This window comes from Symphalangus syndactylus, chromosome 6 (genome assembly GCF_028878055.3).
Source record: "Symphalangus syndactylus isolate Jambi chromosome 6, NHGRI_mSymSyn1-v2.1_pri, whole genome shotgun sequence".
Taxonomy (NCBI): domain Eukaryota; kingdom Metazoa; phylum Chordata; class Mammalia; order Primates; family Hylobatidae; genus Symphalangus; species Symphalangus syndactylus.
This window is the reverse complement of record NC_072428.2, coordinates 93,529,691-93,548,501: the sequence shown is the minus strand read 5'-3', so window position 1 is coordinate 93,548,501 and position 18,811 is coordinate 93,529,691. Positions and strand designations below refer to the sequence as shown.

The window sequence follows — 18,811 nt, the reverse complement described above, 5'->3', positions numbered from 1 at the left end:
TGGTTCCAAGTCTTTGCTATTGTGAACAGTGCCACAGTAAACATACGTGTGCATGTGTCTTTATAGCAGCATGATTTATAATCCTTTGGGTATATACCCATTAATAGGATGGCTGGGTCAAATGGTATTTCTAGTTCTAGATCCTTGAGGAATTGCCACACTGTCTTCCACAATGGTTGCACTACTTTACACTCCCACCAACAGTGTAAAAGCATTCCTATTTCTCCATAGCCTCTCTAGCATCTGTTTTTTGCTGACTTTTTAATGATCGCCATTCTAACTGGTGTGAGATGGTATCTCAATGTGGTTTTGATTTGCATTTCTCTAATGACCAGTGATGATGAGCATTTTTTCATGTTTGTTGGCCACATAAATGTCTTCTTTTGAGAAGTGTCTGTTCATATCCTTCTCCCACTTTTTGATGGTTTTTTTTTCTTGTAAATTTCTTTAAGGTCTTTGTAGATTCTGGATATTAGCCCTTTGTCAGATGGATAGATTGCAAATTTTTCTCCCATTCTGTAGTTTGCCTATTCACTCTAATAGTTTCTTTTGCTGTGCAGAAGCTCTTTAGTTTAATTAGATCCCATTGGTCTATTTTGGCTTTTGTTGCCATTGCTTTTGGTGTTTTAGTCATGAAGTCTTTGCCCATGCTTATGTCCTGAATGGTATTGCCGGGGTTTTCTTCTAGGGTTTTTATGGTTTTAGGTCTTAACATTTAAGTCTTTAATCCATCTTGAGTTAATTTTTGAATAAGGTGTAAGGAAGCGGTCCAGTTTCAGTTTTCTGCATATGACTAGCCAGTTTTCCCAACACCATTTATTAAATAGGGAATCCTTTCCCCATTGCTTGTTTTTGTCAGGTTTGTCAAAGATCAGATGGTTGTAGATGTGTGGTGTTATTTCTGAGGCCTCTGTTCTGTTCTATTGTTCTATATAACTGTTTTGGTACCAGTACCGTGCTGTTTTTGTTACTGTTGCCTTATAGTATACTTTGAAGTCAGGTAGCATCATGCCTCCAGGTTTGTTCTTTCTGCTTAGGATTGTCTTGGCTATGCAGGCTCTTTTTTGGTTCCATGTGAAATTTAAAGTAGTTTTTCCAGTTCTGTGAAGAAAGTCAATAGTAGCTTGATGGGGATAGCATTGAATCTATAAATTACTTCGGGCAGTATGGCCATTTTCACGATATTGATTCTTCCTAACCATGAGCATAGAATGTTTTTCCATTTGTTTGCATCCTCTCTTATTTCCTTGAGCAGTGGTTTGTAGCTCTCCTTGAAGAGGTCCTTCACATCCCTTGTAAGTTGTATTATTCCTAAGTATTTTGTTCTCTTTGTAGCAATTGTGAATGGGAGTTCACTCATGATTTGACTCTGTTTGTCTGTTATTGGTGTACAGAAATGCTTGTGATTTTTGCACATTGATTTTGTATCCTGAGACTTTGCTGAAGTTGCTTATCAGCTTAAGGAGATTTTGGGCTGAGACAATGGGGTTTTCTAAATAAACAATCATGTCATCTGCAAACAGAGACAATTTGACTGCCTCTTTTCCTAACTAAATACCCTTTATTTCTTTCTCTTGCCTGATTGCCCTGGCCAGAACTTCCAATACTGTGTTGAATAGGAGAGAGAGCTAAGAGAGGGCATCTTTGTCTTGTGCCTGTTTTCAAAGGGAATACTTCCAGTTTTTGCCCATTCAGTATGATATTGGCTGTGGATTTGTCATAAATAGCTCTTATTATTTTGAGATATGTTCCATCAATACCTAGTTATTGAGTTTTTAACATGAAGGGCTATTTTGTCAAAGGCCTTCTCTGCATCTATTGAGATAATCATGGCATTTTTGTCATTGGTTCTGTTTATGTGATGGATTACGTTTATTGATTTGTGTATGTTGAACCAGCCTTGTATCCCAGGGATGAAGCCAACTTGATCTTGGTTGGATTTGGTTTGCCAGTATTTATCAAGGATTTTCACATCAATATTCATCAGGGATGTTGGCCTGAAATTTTCTTTTTTTGTGGTGTCTCTGCCAGGTTTTGGTAGCAGGATGATTCTGGCCTCATAAAATGAGTTAGGGGGGATTCCCTCTTTTTCTGTTGTTTGGAATAGTTTCAGAAGGAATGGTACCAGCTCTTCTTTGTACCTCTGGTAGAATACGGCTGTGAATCCACCTGGTCCTGGGCTTTTTTTGGTTAGTAAGCTATTAATTACTGCCTCAATTTCAGAACTTGTTATTGGTCTGTTCAGGGATTCAACTTCTTCCTGGTTTAGTCTTGGGAGAGTGTATGTGTCAAGGAATTTATCCATTTCTTCTAGATTTTCTAGTTTATTTGCATAGAGGTGTTTATAGTATTCTCTGATGGTAGTTTGTATTTCTGTGGAATCTGTGGTGATATCCCTTTTATCATTTTTTATTGCGTCTATTTGATTCTTCTCCCTTTTCCTCTTTATTCGTCTCACTAGTGGTCCATCTATTTTGTTGATCTTTTCAAAAAAACAGCTCCTGGATTCATTCATTTTTTTTTAAGGGTTTTTTGTCTCTATCTCCTTCAGTTCTGCTCTGATCTTAGTTATTTCTTTTCTTCTGCTAGCTTTTGAATGTGTTTGCTCTTGCTTCTCTAGTTCTTTTAATTGTGATGTTAGGGTTTCAATTTTAGATCTTTCCTGCTTTCTCTTGTGGGCATTTAGTGCTATGAATTTCTCTCTACACACTGCTTTAAATGTGTCCCAGAGATTCTTGTATGTTGTTTCTTTGTTCTCATTGGTTTCAGAGAACATCTTTATTTCTGCCTTCATTTCATTATTTACCCAGTAGTCATTCAGGAGCAGATTGTTCAGTTTCCATGTAGTTGTGTGGATTTGAGTTTCTTAATCCTAAGTTCTAATTTGATTGCACTGTGGTCTGAGAGACAGTTTGTTATGATTTCCGTTCTTTTGCATTTGCTGAGGAGTGTTTTACTTCCAATTATGTGGTCAATTTTGGAATAAGTGTGATGTGGTGCTAAGAAGAATGTATATTCTGTTGATTTGAGGTGGAGAATTCTGCAGATGTCTATTAGGTCCGCTTGGTCCAGAGGTGATATCCTTGTTAATGTTCTGTCTCGTTGATCTAATATTGACAGTGGGGTGTTAAAATCTCCCATTATTATTGTGTGAGAGTCTAAGTCTGTTTGTAGGTCTCTAAGAAGTTGCTTTATGAATCTGGGTCCTCCTGTATTGGGTGCATATATATTTAGAACAGCTAGCTCTTCTTGTTGCGTTGATCCCTTTACCATTATGTAATGCCAGTCTCTGTCTCTTTTGAACTTGGTTGGTTTAAAGTCTGTTTTATCAGAGACTAGGATTGCAACCCCTGCTTTTTTGTGCTTTCTGTTTGCTTGATAAATATTCCTCCATCCCTTTATTTTGAGCCTATGTATGTCTTTGCACATGAGATGGGTCTTGACTCTTTATCCAATTTGCCAGTCTGTGTCTTTTAATTGGGGCATTTAGTCCATTTACATTTAAAGTTAATATTGTTATGTGTGAATTTGATCCTGTCATTATGATGCTAGCTGGTTATTTTGCCCATTAGTTGATGCAGTTTATACATAGCATCAATGGTCTTTACAATTTGGTATGTTTTTGCAGTGGCTGGTACCAGTTGTTCCTTTCCATGTTTAGTGCTTCCTTCAGGAGCTCTTGCAGGGCAGGCCTGGTGGTGACAAAATCTCTCAGCATTTGCTTTGTCTGTAAAGTATTTTATTTCTCTTTCACTTATGAAGCTTAGTTTGGCTGGATATGAAATTCTGGGTTGAAAACTCTTTTCTTTAAGAATGTTGAATATTGGCCCCCACTCTCTTCTGGCTTGTAGGGTTTCTGCAGAGAGATCTGCTGTTAGTCTGATGGGCTTCCCTTTGTGGGTAACCCGACCTTTCTCTCTTGCTGCCCTTAACATTTTTTCCTTCATTTCAACCTTGGTGAATCTGACAATTATGTGTTTTTGGGTTGCTGTTCTCAAGGAGTATCTTTGTCGTGTTCTCTGTATTTCCTGAATTTGAATGTTGGCCTGCCTTGCTAGGATGGGGAAGTTCTCCTGGATAATATCCTGCAGAGTGTTTTCCAACTTGGTTCCATTCTCCCCGTCACTTTCAGATACACCGATCAAACATAGATTTGGTCTTTTCACATAGGCCCATATTTCTTGGAGGCTTTGTTTGTTTCTTTTCACTCTTTTTTCTCTGATGTTGTCTTCTCGCTTTATTTCATTGATTTGATCTTCATTCTCTGATATTCTTTCTTCCACTTGATCGATTCAGCTTTTGATACTTGTGTATGCTTCATGAAGTTCTCGTTCTGTGTTTTTCAGCTCCATCAGGTCATTTATATTCTTCTCTAAACTGGTTACTCTAGTTAGCAGTCCCTCTAACCTTTTTTCAAGGTTCTTATAGCTTCCTTGCAGTGGGTTAGAACATGCTCCTTTAGCTTCGAAGAGTTTGTTATTACCCACCTTCTAAAGCCTACTTTTGTCAATTTGCCAAGGTCATTCTCCATCCCGTTTTGTTCCCTTGCTGGCAAGGAGTTGTGATCCTTTGGAGGAGAAGAGGCATTCTGGCTTTTGGAATTTTCTAGCTTTTGGAATTTTCAGCCTTTTTGCGCTGGCTTCTCCCCATCTTCGTGGATTTATCTACCCTTGGTCTTTGATGTTGGTGACCTTAGGATGGGGTCTATGAGTGGACCTCCTTTTTGCTGGTATTGATACTATTCCTTTCTGTTAGTTTTCCTTCTGACAGTCAGGCCCCTCTGCTGCAGGTCTGCTGGACTTTGCTGGAGGTCCATTCCAGACCCCGTTTGCCTGGGTATCACCAACAGAGGCTACAGAACAGCAAAGATTGCTGCCTTTTCCTTCCTTCCTCTGGAAGCTTCGTCCCAGAGGGGTACCCGCCAGATGCCAGCTGGAGCTCTCCTGTATGAGGTGTCTGTCGGCCCCTACTGGGAGGTGTCTCCCAATCAGGATACACAGGGGTCAGGGTTTTACTTGAGGAGGCAGTCTGTCCCTTATCAGAGCTCAAATGCTGTGCTGGGAGAACCGCTGCTCTCTTCAGAGCTGTCAAGCAGGGATGTTTAAGTCTGCTGAAGCTGTGCCCACAGCACCCCTTCCCCCGGGAGCTCTATCCCAGGGAGATGGAAGTTTTATCTATAAGTAAGTCCCTGACTGGGGCTGCTGCCTTTTTTTCAGAGATGCCCTGCCCAGAGAGGCAGTTGGCCTTGCTGAGCTGAGGTGGGCTCCACCCAGTTCAAACTTCTGGGTGGCTCTGTTTACACAGTGAAGGGAAAACTGCCTACTCAAGCCTGGGTAATGGTGGACGCCCCTCCCCCCACCAAGCTCGAGCATCCCAGTTCGACCTCAGACTGCTGTGCTGGCCATGAGAATTTCAAGCCAGTGAATCTTACCTTGCTGGGCTCCGTGGGGGTGGGACTCACTGAGCCAGGCACTGAAGGGAATCTCCTGGTCTGCCAGTTGCAGACTGTGGAAAAAGCACAGTACCTGGGCCAGAGTGCACTGTTCCTCCCAGCACAGTCACTCACGGCTTCCCTTGGCTAGGAAAGGGAAATCCCCCAACCCCTTGTGGTTCCACCCCACCCTGTTTCAGCTCCCCCTCCATGGGCTGTACCCACTGTCCAACCAGTCCCAATGAGATGAACCGCATACCTCAGTTGGAAATGCCAAAATCACCCACCTTCTGCATTGATCTTGCTGGGAGCTGCAGACCAGAGCTGTTCCTATTCGGTCATCTTGCCAGCTGTCTCTCAAGTTGAAACTTTTATAAGAGTAAATGTGTTCCTGCTCAGGATGAAATACTGATAGAGAAAAATATCAACAATGAAAATGTAGGATACTGATTATAACTCCCTGAGTTAAATCATTATGACTTAAGCAATTTGTTTCAACAAGAGAAGATTAAAGCTATAATGGTTATTTCTACTTTTTTTCCTCTTACCCATCTCTCTATTAATAGTAACTATAAATTAGAAATTCAGGTTAAATAAGACCTTTTTTTCTGAGACAGAGTCTTGCTCTGTTGCCCAGGCTGGAGTGCAGTGGCGTAATCTTGGTTCACCGCAACCTCTGCCTGCTGGGTTCAGGCGATCATCCTGCCTCAGGCTCCTGAGTAGCTGGGATTACAGGTGCACGCCACCATGCCCAGCTAATTTTTGTATTTTTAGTAGAGACAGGGTTTCACCATGTTGGTCAGGCTGGTCTTGAACTCCTGACCTCGTGATCCACCCACCTCGGCCTCCCAAAGCGCTGGGATTACAGGCATGAGCCACGGCACCCAGCCTCTACTTTTTTTTTTTTTTTTTCCACAAGAACATTTGGATGTTTCTGGAGAAAAAAAAAATTATAGAAAACAAAGGCATGATTAGCATTAATGTCAACATCAACTATGGCTAATATTTCGGCCAAGATTTTATGTGAACCAATTTATTCTGTCTACCTAAATCCCACTGTATTAACAGCAATGTCACATCATGGCTATCACCATCAACGAAGTGTGCTGTGCCTTGTTTAAACCACCTTCAGTTATTATTTCATCTTACTTGTAGTTGAAAGTGTTGTATTGAGTCATAAATTGTACAACAAAATAGTAAAATTGGTAAAGCTGTTAGCCATTCTTCTTGGCTAAGTATTCTGCCAAACAGAAGTGCCAGACCATTAGCACAACAGTTTGTAGGAGTGAGCCCAGGCCTTCCAAGGCATTCAGCCACCATGGCAGAAGCACGGGGTCTGAGTTTCTCTCCAAACCCCCTGCACAATATATTTGGCACTTTCTATAATTTGTCACCTGGGGCAATCATGGTGACTTTCTCTGTCCATTAGCAGAACAAATAATGAATCTGAAAATACAGGATGGATGTGGTACAGTGTATATCAAGTGATCAGCAGCTTTTTTGCTGCCAAGTCCTCGGAGAAGAATCATATAATACAGTTTTAATACCTTGATCTTAATTTTCTGTTTATTAGATCTCTGTTGGATGTAAGGTGTCTGAAAAAATTGCCCAGAATCAAATTCATGTGCAGTATTCTACTGACTTCGGTGTGAGCTGGAATTATCTGGTCCCTCAGTGCTTGCCTGCTGACCCAAAATGCTCTGGAAGTGTTTCTCAGCCATCTGTATTCTTTCCAACTAAAGGGTGGAAAAGGATCACCTACCCACTTCCTGAAAGCTTAGTGGGAAAGTAAGTAGAAAACTAAAAGCCTGGTTCTAAACATCCAGAATCCCATTAGGTACACTGTTGTCATGCCTGAAATTATGTGTATTTGTGGGTAAAGTGCTTTCTTTCTCCCTAACTAACTCTAAAGGTTCTCTAATTGGTGACTTTCATCATAACTTCCATGATGAGCTAACTTCAGACCTCAACTTGTAATCCTCAGACTTGGCAAAATGGGCTTTCGCAGACTCTTCTATTTTCTAAACCTCAGTATCTTAAAATGGGAACACAGCAATAGTGATGGCCTTGGAGCCAGATGAAAAGGTGTACCCTACCTTCTCAACCTTGTAGACTGTGTGTGGACCTCTGTGCACTACATACTTTCCACATTATTGCCTTATCAATCCATGATAGACAGAGCCAGGAGCAAATCCTAACTCATCATGCTATTTCTACCAGTGTGACTTATAGGATCCATTTTTCTCTTATCAAAGCGTTATATTCTGATCCTGCTGTGAGAGATAATTAGCCTGGTCCAGTGATGAGCAGAGGTGATTAAACCTTGCTTTGCAAAGTCTGTGTATATATTAAGGCAACTCCAAAATATTTCTCTACTACTTTAAAAGTAGAGAAAAAGATACACAAAAGAAAATAACAGGTGCACCTCGACTGTATTAATCAGATAGTCTGACTAAAACGAATCTTGTGAAACATACAGAGTCTTTGAATAACGTGCTTACACACAGTTCCCAGTGTCCCATAGATATTATTATTATTATTACCACTCATGGTTTTCTGGAATGTATCTAAAGAGCTTATTCAATTAACATACTAAGGAATTAAATCAGGATGCTTTCAGCTGCAAGGAACAGAAAACCCAATTCAAACCGGCTCGAAATTTGGTACATCTATAATGAACGAATCCAAAGATAAGTGAACTCTAGGGCTGGTTGATTTGTAAGTTGAATGGTGTCTTCAGGGACACTGTTCTTCCTTATTCTCTTAAGAGAATATCTGCTGTCTACAGCACTGGAGGCATACTCAGCTCTCTCAAGCTGGTTTTGCTATTGAACATGAGATGGCAGCCAGAGAACTGGGGCAGGATGCTTCCGTACTTATGTCCAGTGAGAAAGATAGTTGCTTTTTGTTACAAGACAGCCAGAACAAGCGCCACCTTGCATCCCACTGGTACCAATTAGCCACCCAATAGTTAGTTAGGAAAGTGATATTACAATGATTATTTCACGGATTATCTGGGGTGAAATGGATGCTGGGGACCCACCATGATGTCTATCACAGACTCATTTTCCCCTCCCATTCTCGTTTTGTAATAATGAGGTATAATTTACATTCGGTAAAATACATACATCTTAATTGTTCAGATCAATGAGTTTTTACTGTTGTGTAACCCTTGTAACCACCACATAAAACAAGATACAGAACATTTATATCACCCCAGAAAGTTCCTCCATGTACTTTGGACTCTTTAAACCAAAATAATATGGCATATTTTAACATAAGGATAATTATGAGGCTTGTTTTTTCCCCCAGAAGACAGAGAAGAACAAAGATGAAATTGAAATCTCAGAGAAAATGTCCTTTAATATAACCCTTTGAAAATTGTTTTCTAATTAGCATAGTTACTCTGAGAATATTGATTGTCTTATTGTCTGAAGGGAAGGGAATTCAGAAAATGCTGCCTCCCACCCGCCTGAGGGCTGTGTGTATGCTGACAAGGCTCTTGTCAAAGGCGTCACTCACCTTCTGTACAATTTCAGAAATGCAATTAGTGAATCTAAATTGCATCATGACCACAGAACTCCAATTCAGAAGAAACCTGATTTATGAAAGTTACAGATTTGTATATTTAAATATTTCTATTTCTTGACACAGAGATTCCACTGATTTTAATTTCGTTGTGCAAGTGTGCTCAGATATTCTGAAATTTAAATAAAACCAGCTTGAAAGTTCCATTACTAGAAAGATAAGAGTGGCCAGAAAACATTTTTTATTAACCTATTTCATCTAATAAGAGGGTCTTAAATGTTTTTTCTCTTGAGTACTGAATACACATGCAGGACAATGGACCTAAATAAAGTTAACTTTTGTTTTTCAATCCTTTGCTTTTGCATTGTCAATAGTCCGGTAAGGTTTAGGTTCTATCAGAAGTACTCAGACATGCAGTGGGCAATCGATAATTTCTACCTGGGCCCTGGATGCTTGGACAACTGCAGGGGCCATGGAGATTGCTTAAGGGAACAGTGCATCTGTGATCCGGGATACTCAGGGCCAAACTGCTACTTGACCCACACTCTGAAGGTAAGGGTAAAGCCCTGGACAAGAAGCATTACTCACATCATGGGCCATGCCTAGGAACCAACTTATGTATGAGACATAATCTGTGACAATGTCCTTTGGGTCCCCCAGGAAATAAAATCCTTTGAATAGAAACTTTAAAAATGTCTTATGTTTCCTAAGTACAAGAATATTAGGATCAAGTTCTAGTATAGTTTATCCAATTCATAAAATGAGCCAGACTGTATGGATTACAAATGATAAACACTCTGGGTTTTTTTTTTCCTTAAGCAGACTCTTTTTAAAGTCAATATTAAGCCTTTTTTACTTCACTTTTGCAATTGATGCACTATTTAAAGGAGGATATTATTATTGTTGTTATGAAATAAAGCAAATAATATACATTATCACAAAAGACCAAATTTTCAAAAAGGCCTAAACAGCACCTGAATTTTTGTTTAGAAAATTCTATGTTCTGATTCGTTGACTGCTGAAATGGGGTTGTGTATTAAGAATGGAGTGGTCACTTTTGAAAGCTTTAGCTGTTACATCATTGTTTAATATGCAAAGCAAATACAGTTACCCAACACAGTTGCCATATATGCACTCTATTTCTGTGAATAAACATAGTGCATTTGTCATTACAATAACAGAAAAATGACTAGGCTAAAAAAACAAAATTCCTAGTGATTGAAATCCAACATATGAGAGGCAACAATGTAAACCAAACCTGTTCTGTCATTTGTGTTTGTTCTAATACTTCAACTATGGAATTGAACATTTTTTAAATAAAATTGTAACAATGCTCATTTGTGTCTGAAGATGTAAGTACATTATTAACAAATGAGGTTAGCACATGAAAAACATAGCTTTATATACCACAGGTAATTAATAAACTTTTGAAAATCTAATTTCATGAGCACTCAAATTTTATTAGTATTCCTCAGCTGAATAAGAAATTGTACAAATCTATAAATTATAAGCCCTGATTAAAATCTTCTAATGAGAGTTTACGTGGTTAACCACGCAGTTCTTCTAACACTTGTTTTCTTACAAACCTTCAATTATAAAACGTATTCATTTGCTATCCATTAGTGAGACGAAGGCAGATTGACATTTCACTGTATGTCTTTAACTATAGAACTGATTATCTTCTAAGCTTGAGAAAAAGAAACTGTTGAAATCATTTTAACTACACAGTCAGATAGAACTCTCCTTAAATGAAAAAATATAGGTTTTTCTGTATACAATTATTGCATTGCAACTAGAACAAATTACCTTTATGATATCTTTTCATCATTTTAAACGAGAAAAAATGTGTCTCTACCTAATACAAATCTGCATTATGGATAAAATGAAAGTACTGTGGACAGAATGAATAGGGAAATTAAGACCTTGACTATGAGGAGATGATAAGCAAATTTTACATAAAATGTAGCCAAGAACCTTTATACTTTGTACACTCTCTGAAAAATAGATTTTCTGGTTGTCATCATTCTTAGTTAAATGGATAAATGGGAGACCCAGGGGAAAATATTTTATCCTAGATTTTGAGTACTTATCACCCTGCAACTTGGCCCTGATAAACAGGTGAAACATCTTTCAAACTGCTTTCTAAGGTTTAGTTTCTTTTGACTTTATATAGAGAGATTTGGTTTCAAGTGTCCCTGCCTAACCATATAGACCTTCAAAGTTCATTCTGTGCTAGAGGCTGAAGGATCCTGACTGCCTGAAGCAGTCTCCAAAGTGAGGGCACATGCACCAGGACAATCCACTGGGGGATGCTGGGGGGAAAGTGCTGGATTGCATGTTTATATCTTATCTTATTGCTTTCAAATTTCCTTTTTTGGCATGTTTCATAATATAATACATTACAATACTACTTTTATATACTATATAAACAAATATATACATATTTGGGGGTATATGCTTAAATAACTTTTTACAAATAGAAGTGTTACTATAATATGGCCAGGCATGGTGGCTCACACCTGTAATTCCAGCACTCTAGGAGGCGGAGGTGGGCAGATCACATGAAGTCAGGGGTTCGAGACCAGCCTAGCTAACATGGTGAAACCCCATCTCTACTAAAAATACAAAAAATAGCCAGGTGTGGTGGCACACACCTGTAATCCCAGCTACTCAGGAGGCTGAGGCATGAGAATTGCTTGAACCCGGGAGGCAGAGGCTGCAGTTAGCTGAGATTGTGCCACTGTACTCTAGCCCAAGTGACAGAGCAAGACTTCATCTCAAAAAAAAAATTGAGATAGTCAACTTTACAATTATTTTAAATTTCAATTATTAAACATTATTTGAGCAGTTTAAATGATTTTCAATATATGACAGGAAAAAGCATTGTGGAAATAGCCTTTTTTAAACATCTTTGAAAAGCATTTGAAATCAGCTCTATTTTTTTTTTAAGTCCAAGACATCACTCTGTATTTTCTTAAATATTCCATAGTTATCTGAAATTGTTTTTTTAACCACATCTGGCTTATTTTATTTCCAGACTTTCCTGAAGGAACGCTTTGATAGTGAAGAAATCAAACCTGACTTATGGATGTCCTTAGAAGGTGGAAGTACTTGCACTGAGTGTGGAATTCTTGCCGAGGACACTGCACTCTATTTTGGGGGATCCACTGTGAGACAAGCGATTACACAAGATTTGGATCTTCGAGGTGCAAAGTAAGTCAATTTTTTGTTATTTCTATTGCAACATAGCAAATTGGTCCCAAAGCAAGGAACACTTGTATGGAAGAAATTATCCAGGACTTCAGTAGAGTATTTGTTCTAATGAATTATTCTGATGGATAAAATGTGCTTGCATTCAGGTTCCTGCAATACTGGGGGCGCATCGGTAGTGAGAACAACATGACCTCCTGCCATCGTCCCACCTGCCGGAAGGAAGGCGTGCTGTTGGACTACTCTACCGATGGAGGCACGTGTCAGGGGTGAAAACCACCCCTTGGAGCAGATTCCCAAATTCCATCCAACACCCTCAGAAAAGTCTCTGCAAAGCTTTGCGGACTTCACAATTTGAATTGTGAAACTCACAAAGAAAAAGCTACAGATTTTGTTTGTATTACATGTTCTGTACAAGTGACTTCTGTGTTATGCAAAAAGGGAACAAGAGAGAAATCACATTAAAAAATAAAGTCCAAACTTTATGAATAAAGAAAACAAACTCTATGATTTACTGAAGCTTGAGTGATACAATTAAGAAATACATTTTGTATGATTTCCAAGATCATTTTTAAAACTTTAAAGCATTTTTAAAAGCTTACGTGTAAATAAGCATGTAATAAATGCTATAGAAAATCTATAGAAATCAAAAATTGTGAAAAAAAAAAGTCTATTTTGTGAGTTTGTCATAGAATATTTTAATAGAATTCTGTTTTGTTATTTTGAAGTAGCTAAAACCAGACCAGTAATACCATGGTGTCTTTAGAAAAATCTACTTTAGCAGATAGATAGATATCATTCTTAATAACTAGCTGATTCACAGATGACCCTAAAATATTTTAAGGTATTTGAAGGATGTTTTCATAAGTAATTAAACATCCCACCTGCAATCTTATCAAGCAAGAAGAGATAAACTTTATACCAGTCCAAATAATTACAAACTGCATAAAATTACAATAACTATTTTAATACTGAAAGCTATTGCCTAGAAACATGTAAAACATGGGTGTATCTCATTATTTGTGAGAAATAAGAATTTAGAACTAAATTTTAAAAGCAAAACATAACTTATTTTTACTTCAGTGTTTTTATTTTGGCCAACTCTTTCAAAATATCCTTCCCCTCATATCATTACCCTCATACAGAAACAGTATTTATAAGTAGTGAATACCTAATATCAAAGTCAGAAAAATCAGTTGTCATTTCCTGGCTGAAAATTTCTTTGGGAAATTCACAGTATCTGAAGTATACTGGTGGTTTATGAGGAGGCAGGAGATTCTAGATATATTGCTATGTTGGTATATTTGTTATTATAGGAATTACCTGGACTTTGCTCCATGAGATGGATTACCAGAAATACATTTCTGTTAGACACGACTACATACTTCTTCCTGAAGATGCCCTCACCAACACAACTCGACTTCGCTGGTGGCAGCCTTTTGTGATCAGCAATGGAATTGTGGTCTCTGGGGTGGAGCGTGCTCAGTGGGCACTGGACAACATTTTGATTGGTGGAGCAGAAATCAATCCCAGCCAATTGGTGGACACTTTTGATGATGGTAAGAAACAAGAAATTGAACAATTTTCTTTCCTGTGAGCCATTTTTCTGCTTATGTCTTCAGATACATTAGCACATGAAAAGCTTTGTAAGAGTGCCTAGCCCATACTCCTGCTCAACAAATGTTAGCTGTTATTTTGCCCAGTGATTTATAAATCTTCAAAGTTGACTGCCTGTTGAAATGTCCACTGAGCATTCAAAAAATCCTGTTAAAAGGCTCAATGTCTGGCTTTAAATATAATTTGAAATATCAACACCCCAAAATAATTTTAGTTTCTTTAGTAATTAATGTGTCACAGAAATACTTAATGCACTGGCTGACAAAGTGTATCAAGAACTTTTCAGTGCTAGGTTACCTAGACTAGCAATTACATTTTTAAAGTACAGTAATCATTATACTACCATTTAATAGTCTTGTCTAAGTTTGATTTCTCACGTTGGATTTATGCATTATCCCAGTTAAATAAAATAAAAATCAACCTAAAGTGTAAGCAGAAAGCTAGTAGAGCATAAAAATTTAAGGAATTCAACAATAAATCGGTCAGTTCAAGAGAATAATATGCCATATTGCTTCCGATTTTCCTCAAGAGAATAACATGCCATATTGCTTCCAATTTTCCTTAACAGAAGGCACTTCCCATGAAGAAAACTGGAGTTTTTACCCTAATGCTGTAAGGACAGCAGGATTTTGTGGCAATCCATCCTTCCACCTCTATTGGCCAAATAAAAAGAAGGACAAGACTCACAATGCTCTCTCCTCCCGAGAACTCATTATACAGCCAGGATACATGATGCAGTTTAAAGTAAGGAAAAGTGGCTCTTTAAAACAGAAAGTAGCATTGCATTTGGGGCCTGGAGGGAGAATGGTTATTCAGACAACTGTAAGGAAATGACTGATATTATTCATTAAAAAAGACTTTATCTTATGAATAAAAGAGGTCATCTTTTGCAAAGACCTTTATTCAAGTATGATTATTTGAGGATAGATAAAATGCTTGAAAATGTTGGGACATAGCAAGAAATGTAACTATTAGGCTGGTGCAAAAGTAACTGCAGGCTGGGTGCAGTGGCTCACGCCTATAATCCCAGCACTTTGGGAGGCTGGGGCAGGAGGATCACTTGAGGCCAAGAGGCCAGGAGCTCCAGACTAGCCTGGCCAACATGGCAAAACCTTGTCTCTATAAAAAAAATAAATAAGCCAGTCGTGGTAGTGCACACCTGTAATCCTAGCTACACGGGAGGCTGAGAAATAATAATCGCTGAAACCTGAGAGGCAGAGGTTGCAGTGAACCAAGATTATACCACTGCACTCTGGGTGACAGAATGAGATTCTGTCTCAAAAAAAAAAGGAATTACTTTTAATGCCAATTCTTTTAATGGCAAAAACCGCAATTTTATACCAACTGAATAGATTCTATCTTATATATGTAATCTGGATTTCAGTCTCCCTACCCTTGTAAATAAAAAGCTCAAATAGGAGACTCTGGCTACTTCTAGCTCTCTGTAACACTATCTCCTCTTTATGTTGCACAATTCTCTCTCTCCCTTCCCTTCCTCTCTCTCCCCCTGCCTCTTTATCTTACTCCATGCCTATTATGTGCATTGAGCCATTTTTTCTCCATCTATTTTTTTTTTTCAGTATATCTTTCTATTTTCTTGCGTCTCTGACTTCATATACCTATACTACATTAGTCCTGTTGGAACTTCCTAAATCCTCAAAAAATTAAGGAGGACTCTCAAAGATTTTAAACTGGATCCTTGATTCATATAGGATGAAAGTGAAGACATAAATAATTAATAGACACTCAGAGAGAGAAAGGCAAAGCAATATCAACTGATGTATCTCTATTGCAAACACCTGTAATCCCAGCACTTTGGGAGGCTGAGGAGGAAGGATCTCTGAGGCCAAGAGTTCAAGACCAGCCTGGGAAACATAGCAAGACCCCTATCTCTACCAAAAAAAAAAAAAAAAATTAGCTGGGCATGGTGGCATGTACCTGTAGTCCTAGCTGCTCAGGAAGCTGAGGCACAAAAATCACTCAAGCCCAGGGGTTGGAGGTTACAGTGAGCTATGATCCCACCACTGCACTCCAGCTAGGGCAACAGAACAAGACCATATCCCACACACACACAAAAAAAGTCATTACAGAAATGCATTGTATTACTAGGTCATTTTAAAGACATCAGTTATTCTAATACCCTTTTTTGATGTACTACAATGACAGTTAATAGTAAAAATCCTTATTAGCAGAAATAAAAATGTATTTGCTTTTTGCCTCAGCTCTATGTTAAACTCTCCTTCAGAGACTGGAGAGTAAGGCAAGCTCCCCAAATGCTACCACTCCTTCAGGACTGTTCTTAACTTAGTGATATGAAGAAGTGTTATACTTCTTCTACTTCTAAGCCCTGTTCCTTAAGAGTGACGATTTTCCCTCTGCCAGGTTCACATTTTGGCCCAGATCAAAGGTATATTTAATTGAGTTGATTGGAGCCTCCTCTTCTGTTACGTCTGTAACAGAAGCGACTGCACTGAAGAGACTGGGTCTCTCTTTCTCTAACCAAGGCAATTTCTTTGGGAAAAAAAGAGAGTTTATCCTCAAATATTTAGTAAAATATCACTAAAACTACATACTTGAAAGTCACCAGAGATTTACCGTACCCAATATCAACAGTTTTTGCACATTCCCCATCTTCTCTTTCCTCTCTACACCATTTGACACTGTTATTCTTGCCCTCTTCAACCTGTGGAATTCTCTTTCCCCTAGGCTTCTGGGTCCTTTGCTGGTTCTCCTTTTACCTCTTTGATACCCATTATCTTCTTATGGCTTTTCTCCCCTCAGCCCTCTAAATGTCAGCATTTCCCAGTATGTATCAACTTTCTTCTCTCTCCATAGACATTCTCACCATCAGGAATTGTATCCAATCATCTAGCTTCAAGAATCATATCTTGAAGAGCAAATTTCAAATCTGCACGTCTAACCTTGACTGGCTAACAATTCAATATTTTTCATAGCCCCTACACATTTCTACAGCTTTGCACATTGGCACCTCAACTGAATGTGTCTAACGGTCCACTTAATATCTTCCCTCACCATACCAACTCCTCTTTCTGATTTTCCTGTTTCTGTCGATGGCACCACCATTCACCTAGTAACTAGCTTGAAATGTTCAACTAAGCTTTGATTTTTCACTTTTCATACCTAATCAGTGACTGCATCCTTTGAATTCCACTTTCCAATGTTCCTGGTATCCATCCAATCTTCTCTGTTTGCACTATCACCACCTCCATTCTGGCCCTAACTAAATCAACAGTTGACTAAGTACTCTTTTCACTCCCAATCTCTCTCTCTCCACTCCTGTCTTTGACATCATAGTCAGATTGATCTTGATAAAACATATCTCTAAGCAGCACATCATTCCACAGAAACCTTTAATGACTCTCCATCACTTATCAGATTAAGGTCAAACACCTTAGGCTACAGCTTCTGGTCTGCCAGATTCAACCAATCATTCTAACCTCATCTCTGAATATTTCATATATGATATACTTGGACCAAAACATGCTATATACTGTGCTCTAGATGTCCCACCATGATTCCCTACTTTGTCTTCACTCACACTCTTTCACCTAAGTATCATTTTCCTATCTCTACCTCTCACACTCTTCCCAGTCTTCAGGGGAAGCTCACATGTACCCTGATTATTTTCTAATCCACTGAATCAAATACTATCTCCTTTGAAGCACCACAGCATTATATTCGTATCCTATGATTCCCACTATCATTATGCTTCTTATTCTCTCTCTGAATTTAGAGTTGTTTTATTCATGACTGTATGGGCCTGAAATTTTTAGCACTAACCTTCCCTAGTTATCAGTGCCGAAATAGGACATGATTAAATAGATGATTAGGACTTAAATTTGAATCACCAAATTTTTATAGCATTTATGTATTAGTAATGATTCAAACATTTAATTGCATATAATATGGAAAGCTTTCATTCATATGGAAATACAGAAAACCCCAAGAATGAATATTAAGTAATTAAAATTGCTGATTTTAATTCCAAATAAAAATTTAATAGTAACAATCAAGAAAGTTAGGCTATCAATGAAAATGTTTTGAATCAGTGATACTTTCAGTTTCTGTCTATAAATGTGGCTAATGTTACTTTCTTTCTGGCCAGTTTATCTTACCCAGATTTGTGATTAATGCATTATACTAATTTAGTAAACAGAAATGTAACTTTTAAAACCTTAACTTTCACCTCCATGCAAAATTGAACGTCTTTAACAGAATCCAAAAGAATGTATTCTTGGTATCCCAGCAGGTTGCTTTATAAAAGCTTCTCTGAATATTACCTATCAGAGTAATAAATGGAGGGATGGAATTTTTAATTAATGGGATTATCACCTAATCTTACCTGTGTATTAATTGTTTATGTTTGTTTTAGATTGTGGTGGGTTGTGAAGCCACTTCTTGCGGTGACCCTCATTCTGTAATGTTGGAATACACTAAGGATGCAAGGTTTGTGAAATGATTTTTAACATTATCTCCAAACTTGAATACCCAATCCAAATGGTTGTCTTTTGTGTGTGTGTGTGTGAGAGAGAGAGTGAGAGAGAGAGAGAGAGAGAGTTTCCCTCTTGTTGCCCAGGCTGGAGTGCAATGGTGGGATCTCGGCTCACCGCAACCTCCACCTCCCAGGTTCAAGTGATTCTCCTGCCTCGGCCTCCTGAGTACGTGGGATTACAGGCATGTGCCACCACACCCAGCTAATTTTGTGTTTGTAGTAGAGACGGGGTTTCTTCATGTTGGTCAGGCTGGTCTTGAACTCCCAGCCTCAGGTGATCCGCCTGCCTCTGCCTCCTAAAGTGCTGGGAATTACAGGCTAAGGCAGCTGCTTACAGAGGAATAACCTTATATTTTAAAAGTGGCAGTTCATGCATATTTTTATATAAATTTCACTTGTACAAAATGTGTACATATGTCTTATTTTCAAAATTTTCCTTCAAACCAAAAAAAATCCATTTTCATACAAGGCTGCCACCAAGAAACTTTATATTTTAAATTTTATCAAAATAA

At 38.4% G+C, this 18,811-nt stretch overlaps 1 protein-coding gene across 2 annotated transcripts in view; it reads left to right on the top strand.

Moving 5' to 3' along the window:
• Positions 1-18,811, top strand: part of RELN (reelin) — a 533,709-nt gene that overhangs the window by 494,188 nt on the left and 20,710 nt on the right. For both annotated transcript variants that reach the window (XM_055283529.2, XM_055283528.2), the window contains exons 52-58: positions 7,005-7,219; positions 9,334-9,511; positions 11,997-12,172; positions 12,319-12,425; positions 13,486-13,728; positions 14,355-14,530; positions 18,180-18,253. In XM_055283529.2, coding sequence (XP_055139504.1) covers positions 7,005-7,219; positions 9,334-9,511; positions 11,997-12,172; positions 12,319-12,425; positions 13,486-13,728; positions 14,355-14,530; positions 18,180-18,253 — 1,169 coding nt within the window. The remainder of the gene's footprint in view (positions 1-7,004; positions 7,220-9,333; positions 9,512-11,996; positions 12,173-12,318; positions 12,426-13,485; positions 13,729-14,354; positions 14,531-18,179; positions 18,254-18,811) is intronic.